The following is a 19877-nucleotide window of genomic DNA, read 5'->3' as shown; positions in this document are numbered from 1 at the left end:
TTGGCTCTTGTTGCCCAGGCTGGAGTGCAATGGTGTGACTCAGTTCACCGCAACCTCCGCCTCCTGGGTTCAAGCGATTCTCCTGCCTCAGCCTCCCAACTAGCTGGGATTACAGTCAGGCACCACCACGCCTGGCTAATTCTGTATTTTTAGTAGGGATGGGGTTTCTCCATGTTTGTCAGGCTGGTCTCGACCTCCCAACCTCAGGTGATGAGCCCGCCTTGGCCTCCCAAAGTGCTGAGATTACAGGCATGAGCCACCGCACCCAGGCTTTTTGGGTTTTTTTGGACAGTCTGGCTCGGTCGCCCAGGCTGGAGTGCAATGGCGCGATCTCAGTTCACTGCAAGCTCTGCCTCGTGGGTTCGCACCATTCTCCTGCCTCAGCTTCCCGAGTAGCTGGGACTGTAGGTGCCCACCACCATGCCTGGCTAATTTTTTGTATTTTTTTTTTTTTTTTTTTAGTAGAGATGGGGTTTCACTGTTTTAGCCAGGATGGTCTCGATCTCCTGACCTCCTGATTCACCTGCCTCGGCCTCCCAAAGTGCTGGGATTACAGGCATGAGCTATCGTGTCCAGACTAATTTTTGTATTTTTAATAGAGACGGGGTTTCACCATGTTGGCCAGGCTGGTCTCACACTCCTGATCTCAGGTGATCTGCCCGCCTTTGCCTCCCAAACTGTTGGGATTACAGGCATGAGCCACCGATTTCGGCCAGCTGCCTGATAACACTTGCACAAAATGAACCTGTTACTTCATTTTTCCCCACTGCCAATCACCTCCCCCCACATTTTAGACCATCACACTTCCCTAACCTAGAAACAGCCCTCAGCCTTATCTCCAGGGAGATAAGGATTTGAGCGCTGTTCTCCCACCTCCTCACTTGGCGGTCTTGTGAATCTATCTTTTTTCTTTTGCAAAACCCGCGTCACAGTGATAGATTTGCTGTGTACAGGCAGAATGGACCTCAACCTGGCCAGTGACGCTGGACAGCCACGGCCGCCTCCAGACAGCAACTGCTGGCTCTTTCCTTCTGCCTTCCAAGTCACACATAAACACCCCTTTTGGCCAACCCTTCCTCTGGGAGGCTTCTCCTCAAGGGGCACCAGCACTGATGGGGAAGCCAGAGACAGGCAGCTCAGGATGGGGATGAAAAGCCAGGCATGTGGAGGCCGACTTCTGCTCAGCCCTGCTCCCTTGGATAGAGAGGCTGGAGCCCAGGGCATCAGCCACAGGTCTTGGGACAAACCCTTGGCCCAGGAAAACAGAGCTGGATGAATCCTTGAAAACCACGAGATCCACCGTCTCACTCCCCAGATGGGAAAGTCAGGCTCTGACTCCTGCTGTGGATTGCCGCAGGTCCCGGGCTGCTAACTCCGTTCTCTCTGGCCAGCACCACTGCAGCCTGGGCCTCAGCTGGTGGAGAGAACTGGGCTCACCCACCGCCAAGGGAACTGCAAAAAGCGCACACGGCAGTCCTGGGCAGAGCCCTGGGCCAGGACATCAGCCAGTTGCACAGCAGGGAGGGCACCTGCCCATCTCCACAGACATCCTCCTCCTGGGCACCCTTACCAAAAGGCACTCCACGAAACAAAGTAAGGCCAGGCGCCATGGCTCATGCCTGTAATCCCAGCACTTTGGGAGGCCAAGGGGGGTAAGGACGAGGTCAGGAGATCGAGTGATTCCACTTTTCTTCTCTAGGAAGTTTGGACATTCAGATCTAGTTGGTCTTTTATCATAGAACTTCTAGTGTGCCCGAGTCTTACATTGTGAAGATCCTTTTCTACAATATTACATATAAGAGGATATAAATGGTACTAGATGAGATCAGGCTGGATGAGAACTGATACTTGTAAACATACTTTTTAGATGAAATCTCTGATTGCCATTCGCTTTCTATTTGAACTTGTAAAAATAAAACACATTGGCTGGAGGGTGGAAGTAGGAAAAAGGTTTATGTCTTTTAATTGCATGTCATTGCTTCGTATCGAGACAGAACATATAGTATCCCTGGCTTTGGACCTACAGAAGGAAACACATTTTTCTACCTGCTGTGTGCCAGCGGTTCCTGAACACCTGGAGGGCTTATTGCAGCACAGATTGCTGGTCCCTACTCCAGAGTTTCTGATTCATCAAGTCTAGGGAGGGGCCTGAGAATTTACATCTATAAGACATTCCCAAGTGCTCCTGGTTCAGAGACTATATTTTTGAAAAGCACTCTTATCTACTAACTGTAAATTGTAGAACTTTAGAAAAAAGCTTAGTTTGGTCTGGGATAAGAAGCACACAGATAATGGAGCAAATCATGAAAAAGTCAACCCTTGATCCCAGGTAACAAGCACTACACAGTGACAGAACACAACTCTTGGTTTTCATGACTGCAAGTCATAGCCAAGTATCAAGTGAGAAATTCAGTTTCATTTTCAGGGCTTAGAGAGGCCAGGTGATTCTAGAAAAATAGGATTTAGTGATTAACCTCATGAGAGTAGGAGTTATTTATGTCCTTTTTCTCTCCCCCATCACTTAGCATTTAGCCTTACTTTAGAGGGTCCTGTATTTGTTTTAAACTTGTAAAGAACTTTGAGTGCTTATGAAATGGAAAGCTTTCCGTGTGTGTGTGTGTGTGTGTGTGTGTGTGTGTGTGTGTGTGTCTGTGTGTGTATGTTTTTAGAAACAGAGTCTTGTTCTGTAGCCCAGGCTGAAGTGCAGTGGCATGATTTTGGCTCACTGCAACTTCTGCCTCCCAGGTTCAAGGGATTCTCCTGCCTCAGCCTCCCAAGTAGCTGGGATTACAGACACCTGCCACCATGCCCAGCTAGTTTTGTACTTTTAATAGAGACAGGGTTTCATCATGTTAGCCAAGCTGGTTTTGAACTCCTGAACTCAGGTGACCCACCCACCCCAGCATCCCAAAGTGCTGGGATTACAGGCGTGAGCCACCACACCTGGCTCACAAGCTTTATGTTTTTAAAGATATTAGACATGTTTCTTGTTTTCTTTTTTGTTTTTTTGTTTTGTATTTTTAGAAAAACAAAAAACCCTTAACAATAATGTAGGAGAATAAGAGAAAGGTTTTCCAAAAAAGAGAAATCATTGTGATTATTTATCTTAGTGGAATGTTGGATAATATAGTCTGCTTTATCAATCATCAAGCACACTATAAAATTTCCATTTTCATAGGATTTGTACCTCAATTGAGGTAATCCAGTTTTAAAGTCTTTAAAGTGAAAGCCAGCCCCGCCCCTCTCCTGGAGTGGGCGGGGACAGCGGTTATATGGCGGCTTTCCTTGTGACATCACAGGTTCTTCAGGACAGGCTGCTGTCTGGCCACGCCTCCTTTCCCTTGCATCTTTCTCATTGACCAATAGGCTTGAAGCATTAAGGCCACGCCCCATTCTGCATTCTAGTGTGGCCCTGGTTACGCCTCCTCTGGCTCAGTCACACAGCTACCTGGTAGGTGACTGGAGGTGTATAGTTGTCCTCGCCTGGATTGTGCTGATGTGGCCCCAACCCCACCGCCCTACCCATCCCATGATGTCCGAAGAAACCCGACCGATCAAATTGGCCAAGGCCAAGGAAAAGGTAAAAGGCACCAGGTTGTGGCACCCCAACCCAGCCCCAGGCGCCCTCTGACAGTCAAGCTGCTGCCAGAGTCTGTGCCACTGCTGAGGCACACCAGGCTGGGAACCCCCCAGTGCCCCTGGGCTCCCCACACCAAAATCTTGTGAGCCAGCCCAACCCCCTCGTGAGTCCTGGCCCTGTCCTCACCAGCCACCCCAGGGTGACTTTGAGCTGGTGACTCCCAGGGCTTCCCACTCCATACTCTGCCCTTACCTCCTGCTACCCCAAACCCGACCTTCTTGGGCTCTTTGGGCTCACGTCTCCAAGGACCTGGGTGCCCTAGAACCTGCCCTCACCGGTTGTCCCCTGGTCACTTTGGACAGGTGACTCCTGGGGCTCCCCGCTCCATACTCGGCCCTCACCTCCCGCCACCCAAAGCCTGACCTCCCTGGGCTCTTTGGGCTTGCATCTCCAAGGACCTGGGTCCCAATCCTGTGACCCCCACTCCCCAATCTCAAAGCGGCAACTTGGGCATTGCACTCCTGTGTCCCCCGCACCACTCCACCGAGGAGTGGAATGTAGTGATGTCACAGTCCCTCTAGGAACTGTCATTACTGCCACGAGACCGGTCTTTGGTCTTAGGACCCAGTCCCCTAAGTGTTCTTGCCCATTTCTGGTTCCTCTGGTTGTAGCACAGGTTTCCAGCTGGAAGGAGATTGGGGACTGTGGGACGTAGGAGAGAGAGGTTTCAGGCTGCCTTACTTCCTTAACACAGACGTTGACAGTGTGAAAAGCCTACACCTCCCCCATGAGCTCAACACATTGACGGTGTTCTGGGTGGCAATGGGAGAACGGGTTTAGTTTGATTTTCTCCCAGGCTTCTACTCTCCAGAGAGACTCGAACATTGTTTCTGAGTTCTCCACCTCAGATTTGAATTCTCCATTGTTCTGGGACGAGAGTGCCCCTCAGTCAGTGGTTTCTGCAGTGAGATCTGCCTATCTTCTGTGGAACAGATCTTGGGAAACTGAACTTGACAGCTTCACTCTTCCTCATCTCATCTCCACCTGGGGTACTTTGAGTGCCACAGGATAAATATGGGGCATCTTTCTGAAGCATCAGTTTCCTTTGAGTCTACTGAGAGACAAAACATTAATGTACTTAGGGGTGACTGTCACATAAATTTATAAGAATATACAAGACTTCTCTCTGAAATGAGGGTTGGGTTGTCCTCTTTGTGTTACGTTCCCAGGTTTCACAGAAAGGCTGCCTTCTGCCATGAGCAAACATTAATATAAAAGTTTGAGAGGTAGTGGTGCACTTCTTCACACTAACAGACGTGTGGTGGTGTATGACTCTAAACCACACGGTGTACAGTGCCTGCCTACGTAATATTTGCTTTTCTGCCTTTGCCTCTGGTTTTGGTCCCTGGCAGCTGCTGACTTGTGGCAAAATCCCCGAGCTCAGAGTTAGAAGACTGAGTTTAAGTTCCATTAGTGCCTTCTGTTCAGCCATGGTATCAATCCCTCTCAGTCACTAAGTGATTGTGACAACACTTCCTACAGTTGTTGGTGGCACTAAATCAGATGGTGCAGAAGAGTATTTTGTAGAAACTGTAAAGCAGGATGTGACTGTAGGAGCTTGTAGTTCTCATGAGTATCACTGCTCTTCCTTTCCAGTTGAGAGACTACCATCCCCAGGCCAACCCTAGTGTTGGTACAGAAGCAAGCGACACCAAAAAGAAGAACATAAATAATGGTGCTAACTCTGAGACAATCACTTCTGGAGGTTGCCACTCACCTGAGGATGTGAGTCTTGGCTGGCCAGGCTCCTGGGGACAGAGGGCCCAAGGGGTGGTGGAGGGTAATTGTTAAGATTGTGGAAGAACTCCCAGGCACTGCTTAAGAATTCTGGGTTTGAATCCTCGCCATCTGCTGGGGATATGATAGAGGGCAAATTCCTTGAGCTCTTTGGGCCTCTCTTCTCACATCTGTAAAATTGGAGTGGTGTGGTTTTACCTACATTGGTAAAGTTTAAATGAGATTTATCATTGTTGTTTTTATGTTAATCCCTAGTCCACGGCCTACTGTAAAGTCTCCTTGGCTTGCATTTCCTGAGGTAGAGTTAGAGAGTATCAGAGGTGTCTGTTAGCTCTGAGAGTCCGAGAGTTAAAGGCCCACTAGAATGGAAACCTCGGGACCCAGGGTTCCTGTCTGCCTTTTCCGTCCTATTCTCCCGCTGTTAAGAACCGTCTCTGGCCCGTATGTGCTCAGTCAATGTCTGTTGAATGAAGGCACCTTTCTAAATCACAGGCTGGCAGAAGGGTGGGCTTTTCTCACACTCCATCTCTGAAGGTTTCTGTGACTGTCTTTTCGAGAGAATCTAGTTTCATACTTTGAGTTCTGTGGCTGTGGGCAGAAACCAACAAAGACCCAAGTCCTTTTTCTTTGGGAGTTGAGGAGAGTTTACCAGTTCGTGTTCCCATTGGGTCTGAGAACTTTACCTTTAAAATCCATCCCTGGCCCCTGCCTACCGCTTCCTGGCCTGGGGAATAGACACGAAGGGGCCACCCTCAGTCACCTTCCTTTGACTCTCCCCACAGAAACAGCAGAACCGAGCCCAGCTGGAAGAAGTGACGTGATTTCTTTGTTTGATCATGACATGACTGCTGGGTTTTAGAAGCACTCAGCAGTAGAGGCCCCAGTGTCATCTTGCCCACTCCCAGCCTGGGGAAGAAGGCACACCCCCCAGATCCCACCCCGTCCCCACAGGGTTCCTGATAACCTGGTCCCATGGGTGGGCCTGTCCTGGGGCAGTGGTGCCGTTCTGGGGGCATGTCTCTTGCTGTGCCATCTCTGTTTCCCCCTAGTAAGAGCTCTGTCTTCCTCTTTCTATAGGAAAAGAAGGCAAGCCACCAACATCAGGATGCCCTAAGGAGGGAGCTAGAGGTGAGTGGACGGTGTGAAGTTCCCTCCTGTCCTCTGGAGAAGGTTTCTTTGCTTCTCTTTCAGCACTTGCTTTTTTTTTCCCCAAAGGCCCAGGTTCATACCATACGAATCCTTACATGTGAGAAAACTGAGCTTCAGATGGCACTCTATTACAGCGAGCGTGCTGTCCAGCAGTTGCAAGGTGGGAATCTGGTACCCCATCATCCTTCAACCTGGCACTTTGACAGGCCTTTATGGGGAGTCCTTTGGGCCGCATCTGAATGTCTCTCATTCCAGGAGAGTGCAGGCATCTGGTCGGCCGCCTGCATGATTCATGGAATTTTGCAAGAGATTTAGAGTGGGATCTCTCTGCTGTCGCTACACAGAAAAAGAAGGCTGACAGGGTGAGTCCAACCCCCTGCCCCATCCCCTGGGAGCCTGGCTTCACAGATGGAGGAGTGAGCCTAAAAGTTCCTTCTGCAGGATGGAGTGTCCTGCCCAGAAGACAGCATGGCCATTTCTTGCTGCTTTTGTGTGTGGTGGTTAGAGGCTGACAGGGGCTGAGTCGGCTGCTGTGGGTGAGTTGGGGGGCGCCGTGGGGAGTGAGCACCGGACATAGAGCTCACAGGCCAAGTGCCCGCCCTGCCCATATTTGACTGTGGCCTTGGCCAAGTCCCAAGTGGCGGTTAGGATACTGGTACCATCAAGGTACGGAAGAGTAGCTTGAGTATGTTATTATTTGTGTTGAGAGAGGGAGCCTCTGTGTGTGTGTGTGTGTGTGTGTGTGTATTATGGGAATATACAATAAACATGTTTGTAAGGATCATAAACATCTCAGGAGAGAGGAACAGTGTTGGGGGGAGATATTTCCCTTCTGTACTTTCTGAGTTTTGGACGATTCAAACGTATCATCCTTTCAAAATGTCAGCAAATGATTAATTTCCTCCTCCTTATCTTTGCCCCTACCCCCAGGGAAAGAATGGGCTTAGAGAATCAGATATACCTGGGTGTTGAAATCCCAGCTCTACGTGATCCTAGGCAAGCACTTAACCCTTAATACCCCATGTTTTTCATCTATACGATAGAGATAATAATGGTAACCGTCTCCTATGGAGGTTGTGAGGATGAAATGGGATTGTTAGTGCAGTGCCTGGTGAAGCAGTCAGTAAAGGTTCCAACAGTGGTAGTAGTAACAGTAAGAACATTAGCAATACCATCTGATGTCTCTGGGCCCCTGCTAGCCAGCTGTGAATTCAGTCTCTTTCCCTGTCCCTTCCACCTTTACTGAGTTCTTTGAAAAACAAATGAGGGCCTGGTGCTCTGGCTCATGCCTGTAATGCCAGCACTTTGGGAGGCCGAGGCTGGCGGATCACCTGAGGTTGCGAGTTCAAGACTAGACTGACGGACATGGAGAAACCCCATCTCTACTAAAAATACAAAGTTAGCCGGGTGTGGTGGCACATGCCTATAATCCCAGCTAATCGGGAGGCTGAGGCAGGAGAATTGCTTGAACCCGGGAGGCGGAGGTTGTGGTGAGCTGAGATTGCGCCATTGCACTCCAGTCAGGGCAACAAGAGTCAAACTCTGCCTGAAGAAAAAGAAAAAGTAAGAAAGAAAGAAACAAAACAAAACAAAAAAGAAAACCAAAGGAGACCCTGGGCTTGGAAGTGCCTTGAGAGCATGTCAGGTGTGACTGGGAGTGGGGAGTGGTGTGTGGAGTAGTCACGGTGGCTGTTGTTCCTGGTCGGTCAGCCGCTCCTCTGCCTGCTCTATCCTGACTTCACCTTTCTCTATTTGCAGTACATCGAGGAGTTAACAAAGGAGAGGGACGCCCTGAGTCTGGAACTGTACAGGAACACGTAGGATGGGGGATCGTGGGATGGAGGTCTGGGGGCTCTTAGCGTGCGGGGTGTGCTGAGAGGTGGGGGGTACAGGTGAGCATGGTGAGAGGCTCATACAGGTTTTCATGTGTGCACAGGGAAGCTCTAGTGCCGGCTGTGCCACTGACTCATGCGGTAGCCTCAGGCAACTCATGTCTTCTCTCTGGCCTGCCACCTGGGGCTTTAAATTCCTGGGGTCCCATCCAATGCCACGGTTCTGTGGTTGTGGGGTGAAAGTAGAGGGTTGATCACCAAAGCGGTCCTTTCTGTTCTTCGTTCATTCCTTTATCTACCGCCTCTGGTTGTAGCATAACCGATGATGAGCTGAAGGAGAAAAATGCCGAACTACAAGAAAAACTTCGACTTGTAGAATCTGAGAAGTCTGAGATCCAGCTCAATGTAAAGGAGCTAGAAAGCAAGCTGGAGAAAGCCAAGCTCCTGCTGCCACAGGCAAGCGGCTGCAGCCCCGGGGGTTGTGGGATCCCTGTCCGGCTGGGACCATGGTCTAGGATCATGCAGGCTATGGGGAGGCTCCAGTCAAGAGCTGGAAAATTTGGGCCCTTGTTCTGGTCCCACCATAGAATCCTCTAGAGTGTGCTAAAAATGTACAATGTGGGGCCCTGCCTGGGGAATCAGAATCTCAGAGTTAGGGCTTAAAAATATATATTTTAAAGGATCATGGGTGAAAACCATTGTTTTATAGATTACATTTATATGACTATCCCATGAGTCTGTTTCCTTCTGAGGTTCAAACCAACTTTCACTGTTCCAGCAGCAGCTGCAGGAGGAGGCTGACCACCTGGGTAAGGAGCTTCAGTGTGTGTCCGCGAAGCTCCAAGCCCAGGTGGAAGAGAACAAGTTGTGGAACCGCCTGTACCAGCAACAGGAAGAGAAGATGTGGAGGCAGGAAGAGAAGATACAGGAGCAGGAAGAGAAGATACGGGAGCAGGAGGAGAAGAGGCAAGAGCAGGAGGAGAAGATACGGGAGCAGGAGGAGAAGAGGCAGGAGCAGGAGAAGGAGATGTGGAAGCAGGAGGAGAAGATAAAGGAGCAGGAGGAGAAGATACGGGAGCAGGAAGAGAAGAGGCGGGAGCAGGAGGAGAAGATGTGGAGGCAGGAGGAGAAGATACAGGAGCAGGAGGAGAAGATACATGAGCAGGAGGAGAAGATACGGGAGCAGGAGAAGAAGAGGCAGGAGCAGGAGAAGAAGATGTGGAGGCAGGAGAAGATGCATGAGCAGGAGGAGAAGATGCATGAGCAGGAGGAGAAGATACGGGAGCAGGAGAAGAGGAGGCAGGAGCAGGAAGAGAAGATTTGGAGGCAAGAGGAGAAGATACGGGAGCAGGAGGAGAAGATGCATGATCAGGAGGAGAAGATAAGGGAGCAGGAGAAGAAGATGCACAAGCAGGAGGAGAAGATACCAGAGCAGCAGAAGAAGAGGCAAGAGCAGGAGGAGAAGATGTGGAGGCAGGAGAAGAAGATACCGGAGCAGAAGGAGAAGATGTGGTGGCAGGAGAAGAAGATACGGGAGCAGGAGGAGAAGATGCACAAGCAGGAGGAGAAGATACGGGAGCAGGAGGAGAAGATGTGGAGGCAGGAGAAGAAGATACAGGAGCAGGAGGAGAAGATGCACAAGCAGGAGGAGAAGATACGGGAGCAGGAGGAGAAGATGCACGAGCAGGAGGAGAAGATACAGGAGCAGAAGAAGAAGATACAAGAGCAGGAGAAGAAGAGGCAGGAGCAGGAGGAGAAGATTTGGAGGCAGGAGGAGAAGATCCATGAGCAGGAGGAGAAGACACAGGAGAAGGAGGAGAAGAGGCGGGAGCAGGAAGAGAAGATATGGGAGCAGGCGGAGAAGATTTGGAGGCAGGAGGAGAAGATGCGTGAGCAGGAGGAGAAGATACAGGAGCAGGAACAGAAGATACGGGAGCAGGAGGAGAAGATACGGGAGCAGGAGATGTGGAGGCAGGAGGAGAAGATACAGGAGAAGAAGGAGAATATGCACAATCAGGAGGAGAAGATATGGGAGCAGGAGGAGAAGATACACAAGCAGGAGGAGAATATATGGGAGCAGGAGAAGAAGAGGCAGGAGCAGGAGGAGAAGATGCGGAGGCAAGAGGAGAAGCTACGGGAGCAGGAGGAGAAGATATGGAGGCAGGAGGAGAAGATACGGGAGCAGGAGGAGAAGCGGCGGGAGCAGGAGGAGAAGATATGGAGGCAGGAGGAGAAGATACGGGAGCAGAAGGAGATAATACGGGAGCAGGATGAGGTGATGCGGGAGCAGGAGGAGAAGATGTGTGAGCAGGAGGAGAAGCTGGGGGAGAAGGAGGATATGCTGCGGGAGCAGGAAGAAAAGCTGTGGGAGCAGGAGAAGAAGATGTGGGAGCAGGAGGAAAAGATGTGGAGGCAAGAGAAGAAGCTAGGGGAGCAGGAGGAGAAGATGTGGAGGCAAGAGGAGATGATGCGGGAGCAGGAGAAGAAGATGTGGGAGCAGGAGGAGATGATATGGGAGAAGGAGCAAAACATACGTGAGCAGGAGGAGAAGATGTGGAGGCAGGAGGAGAAGATGCGGGAGAAGGAGGAGAAGATGCAGAGGCAGGAGGAGAAGATGCGGGAGCAGGAAACGAGGCTGTGGCAGCAGGAGGAGAAGATGCAGAAGCAGGAGGTGAGGCTGCAGGAGCTGGAGGAGAGGCTGGTGGAGCTGGGGCGGAAGGCTGAGCTTTGGGGGAGCAGGCGGAGGTGGTTGCAAACCCTGGAGATCATACAGAACGACCTCACCACAACTTAGCAGATGGTGGTTGGCTCCCTCTGCTTTTCCACCAGTCTGTGGCGTACAGCTTCAATGGTGGGAAGAAGGGTGTGAGATTTGAGGCTGGGGAGGGAGGCATGGGCCTCTAGGCAAGGGAGGCAGTCACTCAGACCTGGAGGAAGGGGCCAGGGGCCAGGGGCCTGGGCAGATAACAGAGCCCCACTGTGCCCTCGCCACCCTGTTTATGGGCCCAGAATCTGGAAGCCAGCCACTGCCTACCCTGACGCCCATCCTGCAGGTGGAGCTGAAGAGCCAAGAGGCTCAGAGTCTGCAGCAGCAGCGAGACCATTCCCTGGGTCCCCTGCAGCAGTACGTGGCCGCCTATCAGCAGCTGGCCTCTGAGAAGGAGGCTGTGCCCAGCTGCAGCAGCAGGAAGCTCAGGGCAAAGCGGTGGCCAAGGTAGCCCCCCAATAGTTGCAGGAGACCCAGTTGAGGGAGTTGATGAGGGTGAGGCCCTGAGGGGGATGACCTGGCAGCCTCCGTGCCTTCTCACTCTCTTTTCTGGCCCCTTAGGAGCACCTGGAAGCTGCCATCTACCGAGCACATGACAAGAAGGCAAAAACAATAAACATGTAAAACCCGGCAGCAAGGCCTGGAGAAGAGTCAGCTGCCATGTGACTGTTTAGAATATAGTCTGAGCCCAAACCTGAAAAAAAAAAAAATATATATTTATTTTAAATTGTGGCAAAATACTGGTCAGGCACAGTGGTTCATGCCTGTAATCCCAGCAATTTGGGAGACTGAGGTGAATGGACCACCTGAGGTCAGGAGTTCCAGACCAGCCTGGCCAATACAAAAATTAGCCGGGCATGGTGGCGCATGCCTGTAATCCCAGCTACTTGGGAGGCTGAGGCAGGAGAATCGCTCGAACCTGGGAGGCAGAGGTTGCAGTGAGTTGAGATCATGCCACTGCACTCAAGCCTGGGTGACAGAGCGAGACTCCGTCTCCAAAAAAAAACAAAAAAACAAAACAAACAAACAAAAAAACAAAAAAAATCTTTCTTCCTTATCTTCCTTACATGTATGTTTCTATTGGTTTTTTCTTGTATGTTTGTATTGTTTTTTTTTCTTGTTCTTTCTCATTTAGTCTTGTCTTGTCTTATGGCGTTGTTAGTAAACTTTTATCTGCCTCCAGAGAGTACTGACTTTGACTTTATGGCACACAATTGGAGTAAGCACAGATCACCTTCGTATAGTTTGGGACTAAGCTGGTTCAAAGCAGGTTTTAGTTTTTGTGACGACTGGTCTATTTTTTATTCATTTGGACTCCTAGGGGTGACCCTTCCAGGGTTCCCACCAAAGTCCCATCTCCTTACTGGGACCCATTTCAGCCCTGTGAGTGCCAAACATTCAGCTAGGCTCTCCAGCCTCTTAACCACCACTTCAGACTCAGTTTCTTAACCTCTTAGCCCTCTACTGTTCACCAATCACATAATGTGGGAAAAGCACTACAGACTGTCAGGGTCACCTCCTAGGCCTGGTCACTCAAGTCCTGACTGAGGTCTCCAATTACCTTCAAACAGTTGTTTTTGGTGGTGGGGGCACATTTTTGTGCAGTTTCTCTAACTGCTTTTGGGGGGAGGCTAATCTATAACAAGCTACTCTGCCTTTAGTGAAAGTTGAAAACCTTCATCTGTCTTTTCTTTTTTTTTTCTTTTGAGATGGAGTCTCGCTCTGTTGCTCAGGCTCCAGTACAGTGGCGTGATCTCTGCTCACTGTAACCTCTGCCTACTGGGTTCAAGCAATTCTCCTGCCTCAGCCTCCCGAGTAGCTGGGACTACAGGCCTGTGTCCCCATGCCTGGCTAATTTTTGTATTTTTAATAGAGACAGGATTCAACCATGTTTTCCAGGCTGCTCTCGAGCTCCTGACTCAGGTGATCTACCCGCCTCGGCCTCCCAAAGTGCTGGGATTATACGCGTGAGCCACTGCGTCTGGCCCATCTCTCTTTTAAAAAATGTTTTAAAATTGAGGTATAATTTATCTTCAGTGAAATGCACAGATCTGGTGTATATTTTCATCAATTTTAATAAATGCATTACCCATGTATCCCACCTCCTTTGAAGATATAGAACATTCCTGTCATCCAGAAAGTTCTCCTGTGCTTTAACCCTGTCCGGCACTCCCCCAGCAGCTGATGAACCTGCTGACGACATTGGTACAGGATTCTGGCCTCCCCAAAAGAGCTGCTTTGAGAAGCCTGCTTGCCTTACCCAGCACTAAGTCCCTGTCTGCTCTCTCAAAATTTCCATCTTTAAACTGGTTGTACCTATAACGCTCCCTGGTCAAGTCAGTAGGTAAACCCTGAAAATAAACACCCCTTCCTGGCCCAGCAGCCCACAGCCTAATCTTTCCTGTAAACCCAACTATCAGAAATGTCACTCGCTGGCTGGTTCACCCTCACTGGGGTGGCAGCTGCACAGGAGCAGCTGGGCTCACCTGTTAAGCAAGAGGCCAATAGCTGGACAGTGACACTCAGACCCCAGCCTGGGTGAGCCTGGCTGAAAGCCCCCTTCTTTCTGGTCTGACTGTGGAGGGGCGGGGGCGGAGCACAAACTCTACTGCCCTCCGCATCCTTCAGCTGTGCTTCCTCCTGGGAGACGGAGCTGTTTATTAATTTGGCCAAAGCCTTCTTGACGGCTGTAGGTTTGACAGGCTGGGTGTGTGGGGGCCACCGTGCTAGAGAGAGGCTGGTGTGTCAGAAGGCAGCCACCTGGCCAGAAGAGGGGCAACCCCCTTGGTGTCCTCCTTCCCCTGGCTGGAGACAGCGCCCTGCACTCTCCACATGTGACTGCTCCCCTCAGAGCCGCTTCCAGGGGAGGGGTTCTAACCCTGTGGGTGGGGACACTGTGTTAGTTTACAGTGGGCCATGGCTCCCTCTGACATCTCCAACTCAGAGGCAGTGGAGAGAAGATGAGAAATTCCCTGCACCTCCTCCCTCAGCACCCACCTCTGCACACATCCACATATGGAGCCCTGACGGTGGTCTCTGGGAGTGCCGCCATCTGCGCCTCCTTTCCATGCCTGCAGCAGCCATGCCCACTCTCCAGACCCTCACCCACCTGGATCAGTTGGGGCTGCACTGCCTGGGGTCCTGCCCCTATACCTGGGCCTCTGTACCCATCAGTTCCCCCAGTCTGGTTCTTATTTCCCCCAACAAGTAGGGAGCCGGTAAGGTCACCTGCTGAGCAAGCTGGGGGAGAGAGTAGGGTGGGGCTGGGAGGATGACGAGGAGAAGCTTATGGTCGTGCTGGAGACTCAGTGGACCAGAGTCTATGCAGGCCCATTGGCTGCCTAGCCAGTGGTGACCCCGCTCCCACCCTCGTTTCTTCTTTAACAAAACCATGACCGCATTAAATATTGGACACCTACAAACCTCATAGACCCTCCTCCAGCCTCCCCGCCATGTATTGGTGAGTCTAAGTCAACTCTAGTCATTTCATTCCTCTGGACACTGATTGCCTGGGGCTTGGGCATGAGCTGCCTCTTCACCTGAGCCTGAGCCACACGTGTCCTCTGCACCTACCCACTGATGCACTGGGTCAGGGAGAGCTCCGTCTCGATGGAGATGAGCTGTGAGGAGCTGGTGGCCGGGCGGATCAGGTTGTTGTAATGGGTTTTGTTCAGAGGGTCATCCATCAGCTTCTGCTCGGCATGGGCCATTCGGCAGTCCCCTGGGTAAACACACAGACATGCTGGACCCTTGAGCAGCTGTCCCCCACTGCAGCTGACAGCTACAAAGTGGGAGCCGAGAGGGCCAGGGAGCACAGGCACCTCGAGGGCCGGCCCAAGCAGTGAAGGTGCTGGCGGGCCTGGCGCTCCCTGGGAACCTCAAATGACATTCATGACAGAGCTCAGTTACCTCCTCCCATGCCACACCTCTTCCTCCTCCTCCTCCCTCGATCAATGAACAGCATCCCACGCTCCACACATCTGAGACAAAACTGGGTGTCTCTTCCAGACTCCTCCCTTGGTTCATTCAAGTGGCCACCAAGTCCTGTCTGTCCTCCCATCTCCACAGCTACAGCCATGTCCCTGCCTTCCCCACCCTGTCCACCTTCTGGTCTCTCCACCCGCACTCTGTCCCCGCCATCCATGTGCCATACAGTGGCAGACTGGTCTTTCTACAGCACACTGGACTAGCGCCCTTCCCTGCCCACAGCTCTCAGAGCTGGAGGTGGAGTTGAAACTCACGGTTTGGCACTCAGAGCTCTTTCCCCCTCGGCACTGGCTTATCCAGAGCGCTCACAGTGCGGGGCAGGAGCCCCTGACTCAAATGTGGGTGTGGTGCACAACTGGGTCATAGGCTTTCCCTAAGAAGAGACAGGACTGAGATGCGGAGCTTTTCTGGGTTCAGAGTTAGACCCACAGAGTGCAAGGTTTCTCCGAGACACCAAATGGAGGGTCCAGCTGGCAGCTGGCTCCTGGTCTGGAGCTTCAAGGAGAGGTCTCAGCTCTGAGCCACATTCAATAGCCAGCTGAAATGCAGCCTCCTGCAGGGAGTCCCTGGAGCTTCCACAGCCTCAGATCTGCCCCTCTGCATACCCCAGAGCCCTTGCCAAGTGGCGTTTGGCTCTTCATGTCATCTCCCTCCCATGGCTGGGAGTAAAGGTGAGGTGCAGGGACTTGAGCTTGTGTACTCTGGTGTCTTAACGGAGAATGTGTCAAGTAGAGTGGAGGTGGCTTGGAAAGAGGGAGACTCAGAGGAGAGTGAAGGACACTGACCAGGCGAGCCTGGGAGCAGGAAAAGAGATGAGCGTGAGCAGAGGAAACTGCTGGGGCAGGGGGCGGATGGGAGGATCAGGGAATGAGGGGGCTGGAGAGGTGGGGGTGGGGATGCTGGTGCCAGGCTACCTGGCTCGCCAGGCTCAGGAGTCGGTTACATCCTCCCACAAGGGCCAGCTCACCTGGTCGCCCCAAAGCCCTCCCTCTGTGGGTGGGACCAGAGGGACCAGAACATGGATTACCCAATTGAGCAGGACAGAGGTGGACTCAGGTGGTGCTGGGCTGGACTCCTGGCTGTGGGGAGCAGCCACCACCCTGCTACTGCATCCACTTTACAACTCGCTGCCTGTCTGAACAGATGCAATATGGGGCACCTTGTGAAACGTGCTCCTGGTGCACCTGCTGCCTGCTGCCCCTCCTGCAGAGTGCCCGGGCTCTCCAGAGGGGATTCCTGTGGAGGCTTGGCCTAGATTCTGAGTCCTGCCTCTCACACCCGGGGCTGCTAACCCAGAGGCCAGCTGCTTGAGTACCCTGGAAGCCTGTCTGTAGCCCAGGCTACAGCTGGGTCCGTCCCACAGCCCTTCTTTAGTGCATCTATTTGGACTGACTGCTCATTTCATAGGTGTGTCTGGCATGTCTAAGGCAGTTGTGGGGTCAGAATCTGCAGCTACTAGCCCCAGCCCTGCAACAGTAGGAGAGGCTGGACCCCGTATCTCTACAGTCCCACCGGGCTGGTGTGAGCGGGATCCTGAGTCCAGGGCTGCTCTGCAGGCTGTGGGGCTCATGCACCAGCTCTGAGCCCACCTGATGTGTACAGGTTGCTCACCTTTGGGCCTGTCCTGCCTCTCAAGCATTCAGCTGACCCTGAGGGCCTCTCCCTCATCTTGACCACCAGCTACGGGCTCTGACTTGGAGGTTCCCAGAACCTTAGACCATTTGGCCCCCTCTCCCATTTCTCAGCTGAGGAAACTGAGACCAGAGAGGGAAAGCAACTTTCTCAAGGGCACCCAGCAAGTCAGAGACAGAACTGGGTCTAGGAGCCGCTTCTCGACAGAGATTCTCCCTGTCCCCTGAGCCTTTTTTAGTGCTTCATTAACTTCCCTGTAAGGACACTGCCCTGCCGAGGCTGGATATGGTGCTGTCCAGGGCGGTGTGTGCCCGTGACTGTGCCTGTGTTTGTACTTGTGAGTGTGTATGGGGGTGGGGATGAGGGGAGGGAATAAATGGCAGGGATGCTGAGGCTGGAATGCACTCCGCCTCACCCCAAAAAAGGGCGCAGGAGAGCCCAGCCAAGCACAGCACATGCTTCACCTGGAATCTGCGGAATGACTGGGAGGCCGGCTGGGCTCAGAAGACAAGGAACAGGCCTTTCCCCACAGATGACAGGGGGGCCCAGGATGGGCGGAAGCTTCTGCTGCAGCTTTGGGGGTCACATCCCAGCCCACGGGCTGACAGTTAAGCAGAGAAGCCGCCTCTAGGGGTCAGTCATGATCCAGTGATTCTGATGAGGAGGGGTCCCCACCAGCCTCTGTCCAGGGTCTTGTCTGGAAAAACTGCTCCCTGGCAGAAATGGGCTGATAATTTGAAAGGAAGCCGTAGCTGAAATTCTAAACTGTGTGAGTGTGTGTCTAGTTTGAAAAAGCATATCCGACTTCAACATTTATATTGAAAAAATGGAAAGCTATTTCTCTTGTTTTGGAATACAAACTACAGAAAGCAACAGTTAACAGAATCTTATTGGAAAGGTCAGATTCTGCATCTGGAAGGGCACAGTGACTTTCAACTGGGGTGTGTGTCCTTCACTGAGGAAGGGAAGGTGAAATTTATGTTTAGTGAAAGGCAGCTATGAATTTACCTTTTATAAAGAACTTGCCACATACTATTAGTGCGTTTTCAATCATGTCAGAATCACCCGGATGCCTGTGTAAATGCAAGTTCCCAGGCTTCATTCTCGGAGATTCCGGTCCTGTGAGCCTAGGGTGGGGCCCGGAAATCTCTATGGGGTGATGCAGGCTGCCCCAGGAATACACCTAAGAAACACTGCAACTGCCCCACACACACATCCAAGTCCCCAAATACGTAGGCAGGCATCTCATCTCCATAGAACAGATAGGAAAACTGAGGTCCAGAGTGGGGAAAGAAATGGCACAGGGTCACCCAGCAAGTAGTAGCAGAGCCACGACACACCCACTGCCTGTGGACACCATCTCTAATGACAGCTCCACCTCCCTTCAGGAACCTTGCCTACCCCCACCCCTACCTCCTGCTGCCCCTATGGTGGGTCTCTGTCCAAGGAAGATGTAGCCCTGGTCCTCTAGGCTGACTGGGGCTCAGAGGAAATGCTTGGCGCAGAACGTAGGAGCTAGAAGAGTCCTTGGAATTCAGGTGGGGAAACTGAGGCCCAAAGAAGGGAGTCCTCAGATTTGAACTGTGTCTGGAGAAGGTCTGGGTCTCCTTCCTGAGTGGTAGGTTTGGCTTCACCAGCCTGGCCCTCAGTCAAGCTGGCTGTCCAGGCCCGCCACACCTCGGGGTGGGTGACCAGAGGCGGAGGTGCCATAAAACACGTTTCCTGGGAGATCCACCCCCAAAGCTCAAAACATTCCAGGCCTGGTGATTTCGGCATGCCCCCTTCCCTCTCAGCCTCGTTTCCCCATCTCTACAATAGCTGTGTTGGAGGAGAGTTCTCTCTGAGACTGAGCTGCAGATGTTCTCCCGGGTGCCCACACTGCCCAGGTTGCTGGCTCCTCTGTGCCCACTCTTCAAGACAGTCAGCTCTTAGGTAAAGAAGGTGCCTTGGCCCTATCGGGAGTAGGAGCTTGTGCCTTCGAGCCTCCCAGACCAGTGGGGATGACCCAGGCTGCCAGCAAAGCTGCTGCCCAGCCCACAGACACCACTTTGGAGGGTGGCCCCGGCCCTCACAGCAGCTCTGAGAAGAGGCAGCCCTCACTTCAAAACTCGCAGAGCCACCCATGCCTTCCCTCAGCGCGAAGAGGCTTTTAGGAAAATGAATCATCTCAAGTTCAAACCCATGGGGTTGCTGAAAGACGAGACAGTACGGGGTGAGCTGGTGCGAGGGAGCGCGGCTCTGTGCAGACTCTGCAGGGAGGGCACTTAGGAAAAGGGCCTGGAGTCTGGGAGGCTGACCAGCTCAGGGTTAAAGGGAGGGGATGGAGCTGGAGTGAGCTGGCCTCATCCTCCCCCTTGGGCCTTCCAGCCTGGGCTCAGGTGATTCAAGGGACCAAACACCTCCTTTTCCCGACCAGGGAGTTCTCGCCACGTTTTGGAATTGGTACCATTCCCTTGGGGGCTGGGGGGCAGCTCCCACCTCCAGACCTGGCTGGAACTGCTGCCTCCATTCTGGATCCCAAAGGGCCCCGGCAGCTTCTCCATCTCCCTCCCAGTCCAGCCTCACCTCCTCCCTCGTGAGGGCCCCAATAGCAAATCTGACAACTGGAGGAACAAGGCAGGAAGGGCAGGGTCTGAGGGAGTGACCACCTCCGAAGGCAGCTCGGCCACCTTCTCTCCAGGACTCTCAGGCTTGCTTTCATATCGCTCCCTCGACATCCTTTTGCTATAATCTGGCATCTAGACAGACAGATGGTCTTTAAAAACAACAACACTGTTGACGTGGAGCAGACGTCCCCTTTGGGATGGTTTGGAGAAGTTAGGGTTGAGGGCATCCTCTCTTCGGCAGACTGCGGCAGTAGTAGGGGAGATATATAAAGTATATAAAGGCCGGGCGTGGTGGTCACGCCTGTAATCCCAGTACTTTGGGAAGCCGAGGAAGGAGGATCACTTGAGGCCAGGAGAACAGCCTGGCCAATATTGCAACATCCAGTCTCTACTAAAAATGTAAAAATTAGCTGGGCATAGTGGTGTACACCTGTAGTCCCAGCTACTCAGGAGGCTGAGGCAGGAGAATCACTTGAACCCGGCAGCTGGAGGTTGCAGTGAACCAAGATCCCGCCATCGCATTCCAG

The 19877-nt window shown here is 52.3% G+C and overlaps 2 protein-coding genes, 1 long non-coding RNA gene and 1 pseudogene across 3 annotated transcripts in view; 1 reads left to right on the top strand and 3 right to left on the bottom strand.

Moving 5' to 3' along the window:
• LOC135971749 (E3 ubiquitin-protein ligase HERC2-like) overlaps positions 1 to 19877 on the bottom strand; it is a 50770-nt gene that overhangs the window by 15558 nt on the left and 15335 nt on the right. The gene's annotated exons all lie outside the window — the stretch shown is intronic.
• LOC141407380 (uncharacterized) lies at positions 3098 to 6807 on the bottom strand. The gene is made up of 2 exons (XR_012416253.1): positions 6622 to 6807; positions 3098 to 5547 (listed from the first exon to the last, which is right to left on the bottom strand). It is a non-coding gene; the product is annotated as an uncharacterized lncRNA (long non-coding RNA).
• Positions 7578 to 11284, top strand: LOC102141316 (uncharacterized). The gene is made up of 4 exons (XM_073998166.1): positions 7578 to 7679; positions 8285 to 8343; positions 8673 to 8814; positions 9137 to 11284. Exons 1-4 carry the CDS (start codon positions 7578 to 7580, stop codon positions 11150 to 11152), a joined length of 2319 nt encoding a protein of 772 aa, XP_073854267.1. The 3' UTR covers positions 11153 to 11284.
• On the bottom strand, positions 15640 to 19461 carry LOC141407325 (uncharacterized; annotated as a pseudogene).

The sequence above is a fragment of the Macaca fascicularis genome, chromosome 7 (genome assembly GCF_037993035.2).
Source record: "Macaca fascicularis isolate 582-1 chromosome 7, T2T-MFA8v1.1".
Taxonomy (NCBI): Eukaryota; Metazoa; Chordata; class Mammalia; order Primates; family Cercopithecidae; genus Macaca; species Macaca fascicularis.
The sequence above is the reverse complement of the archived record's forward strand: the minus strand, read 5'-3'. Positions and strand labels throughout refer to the sequence as shown.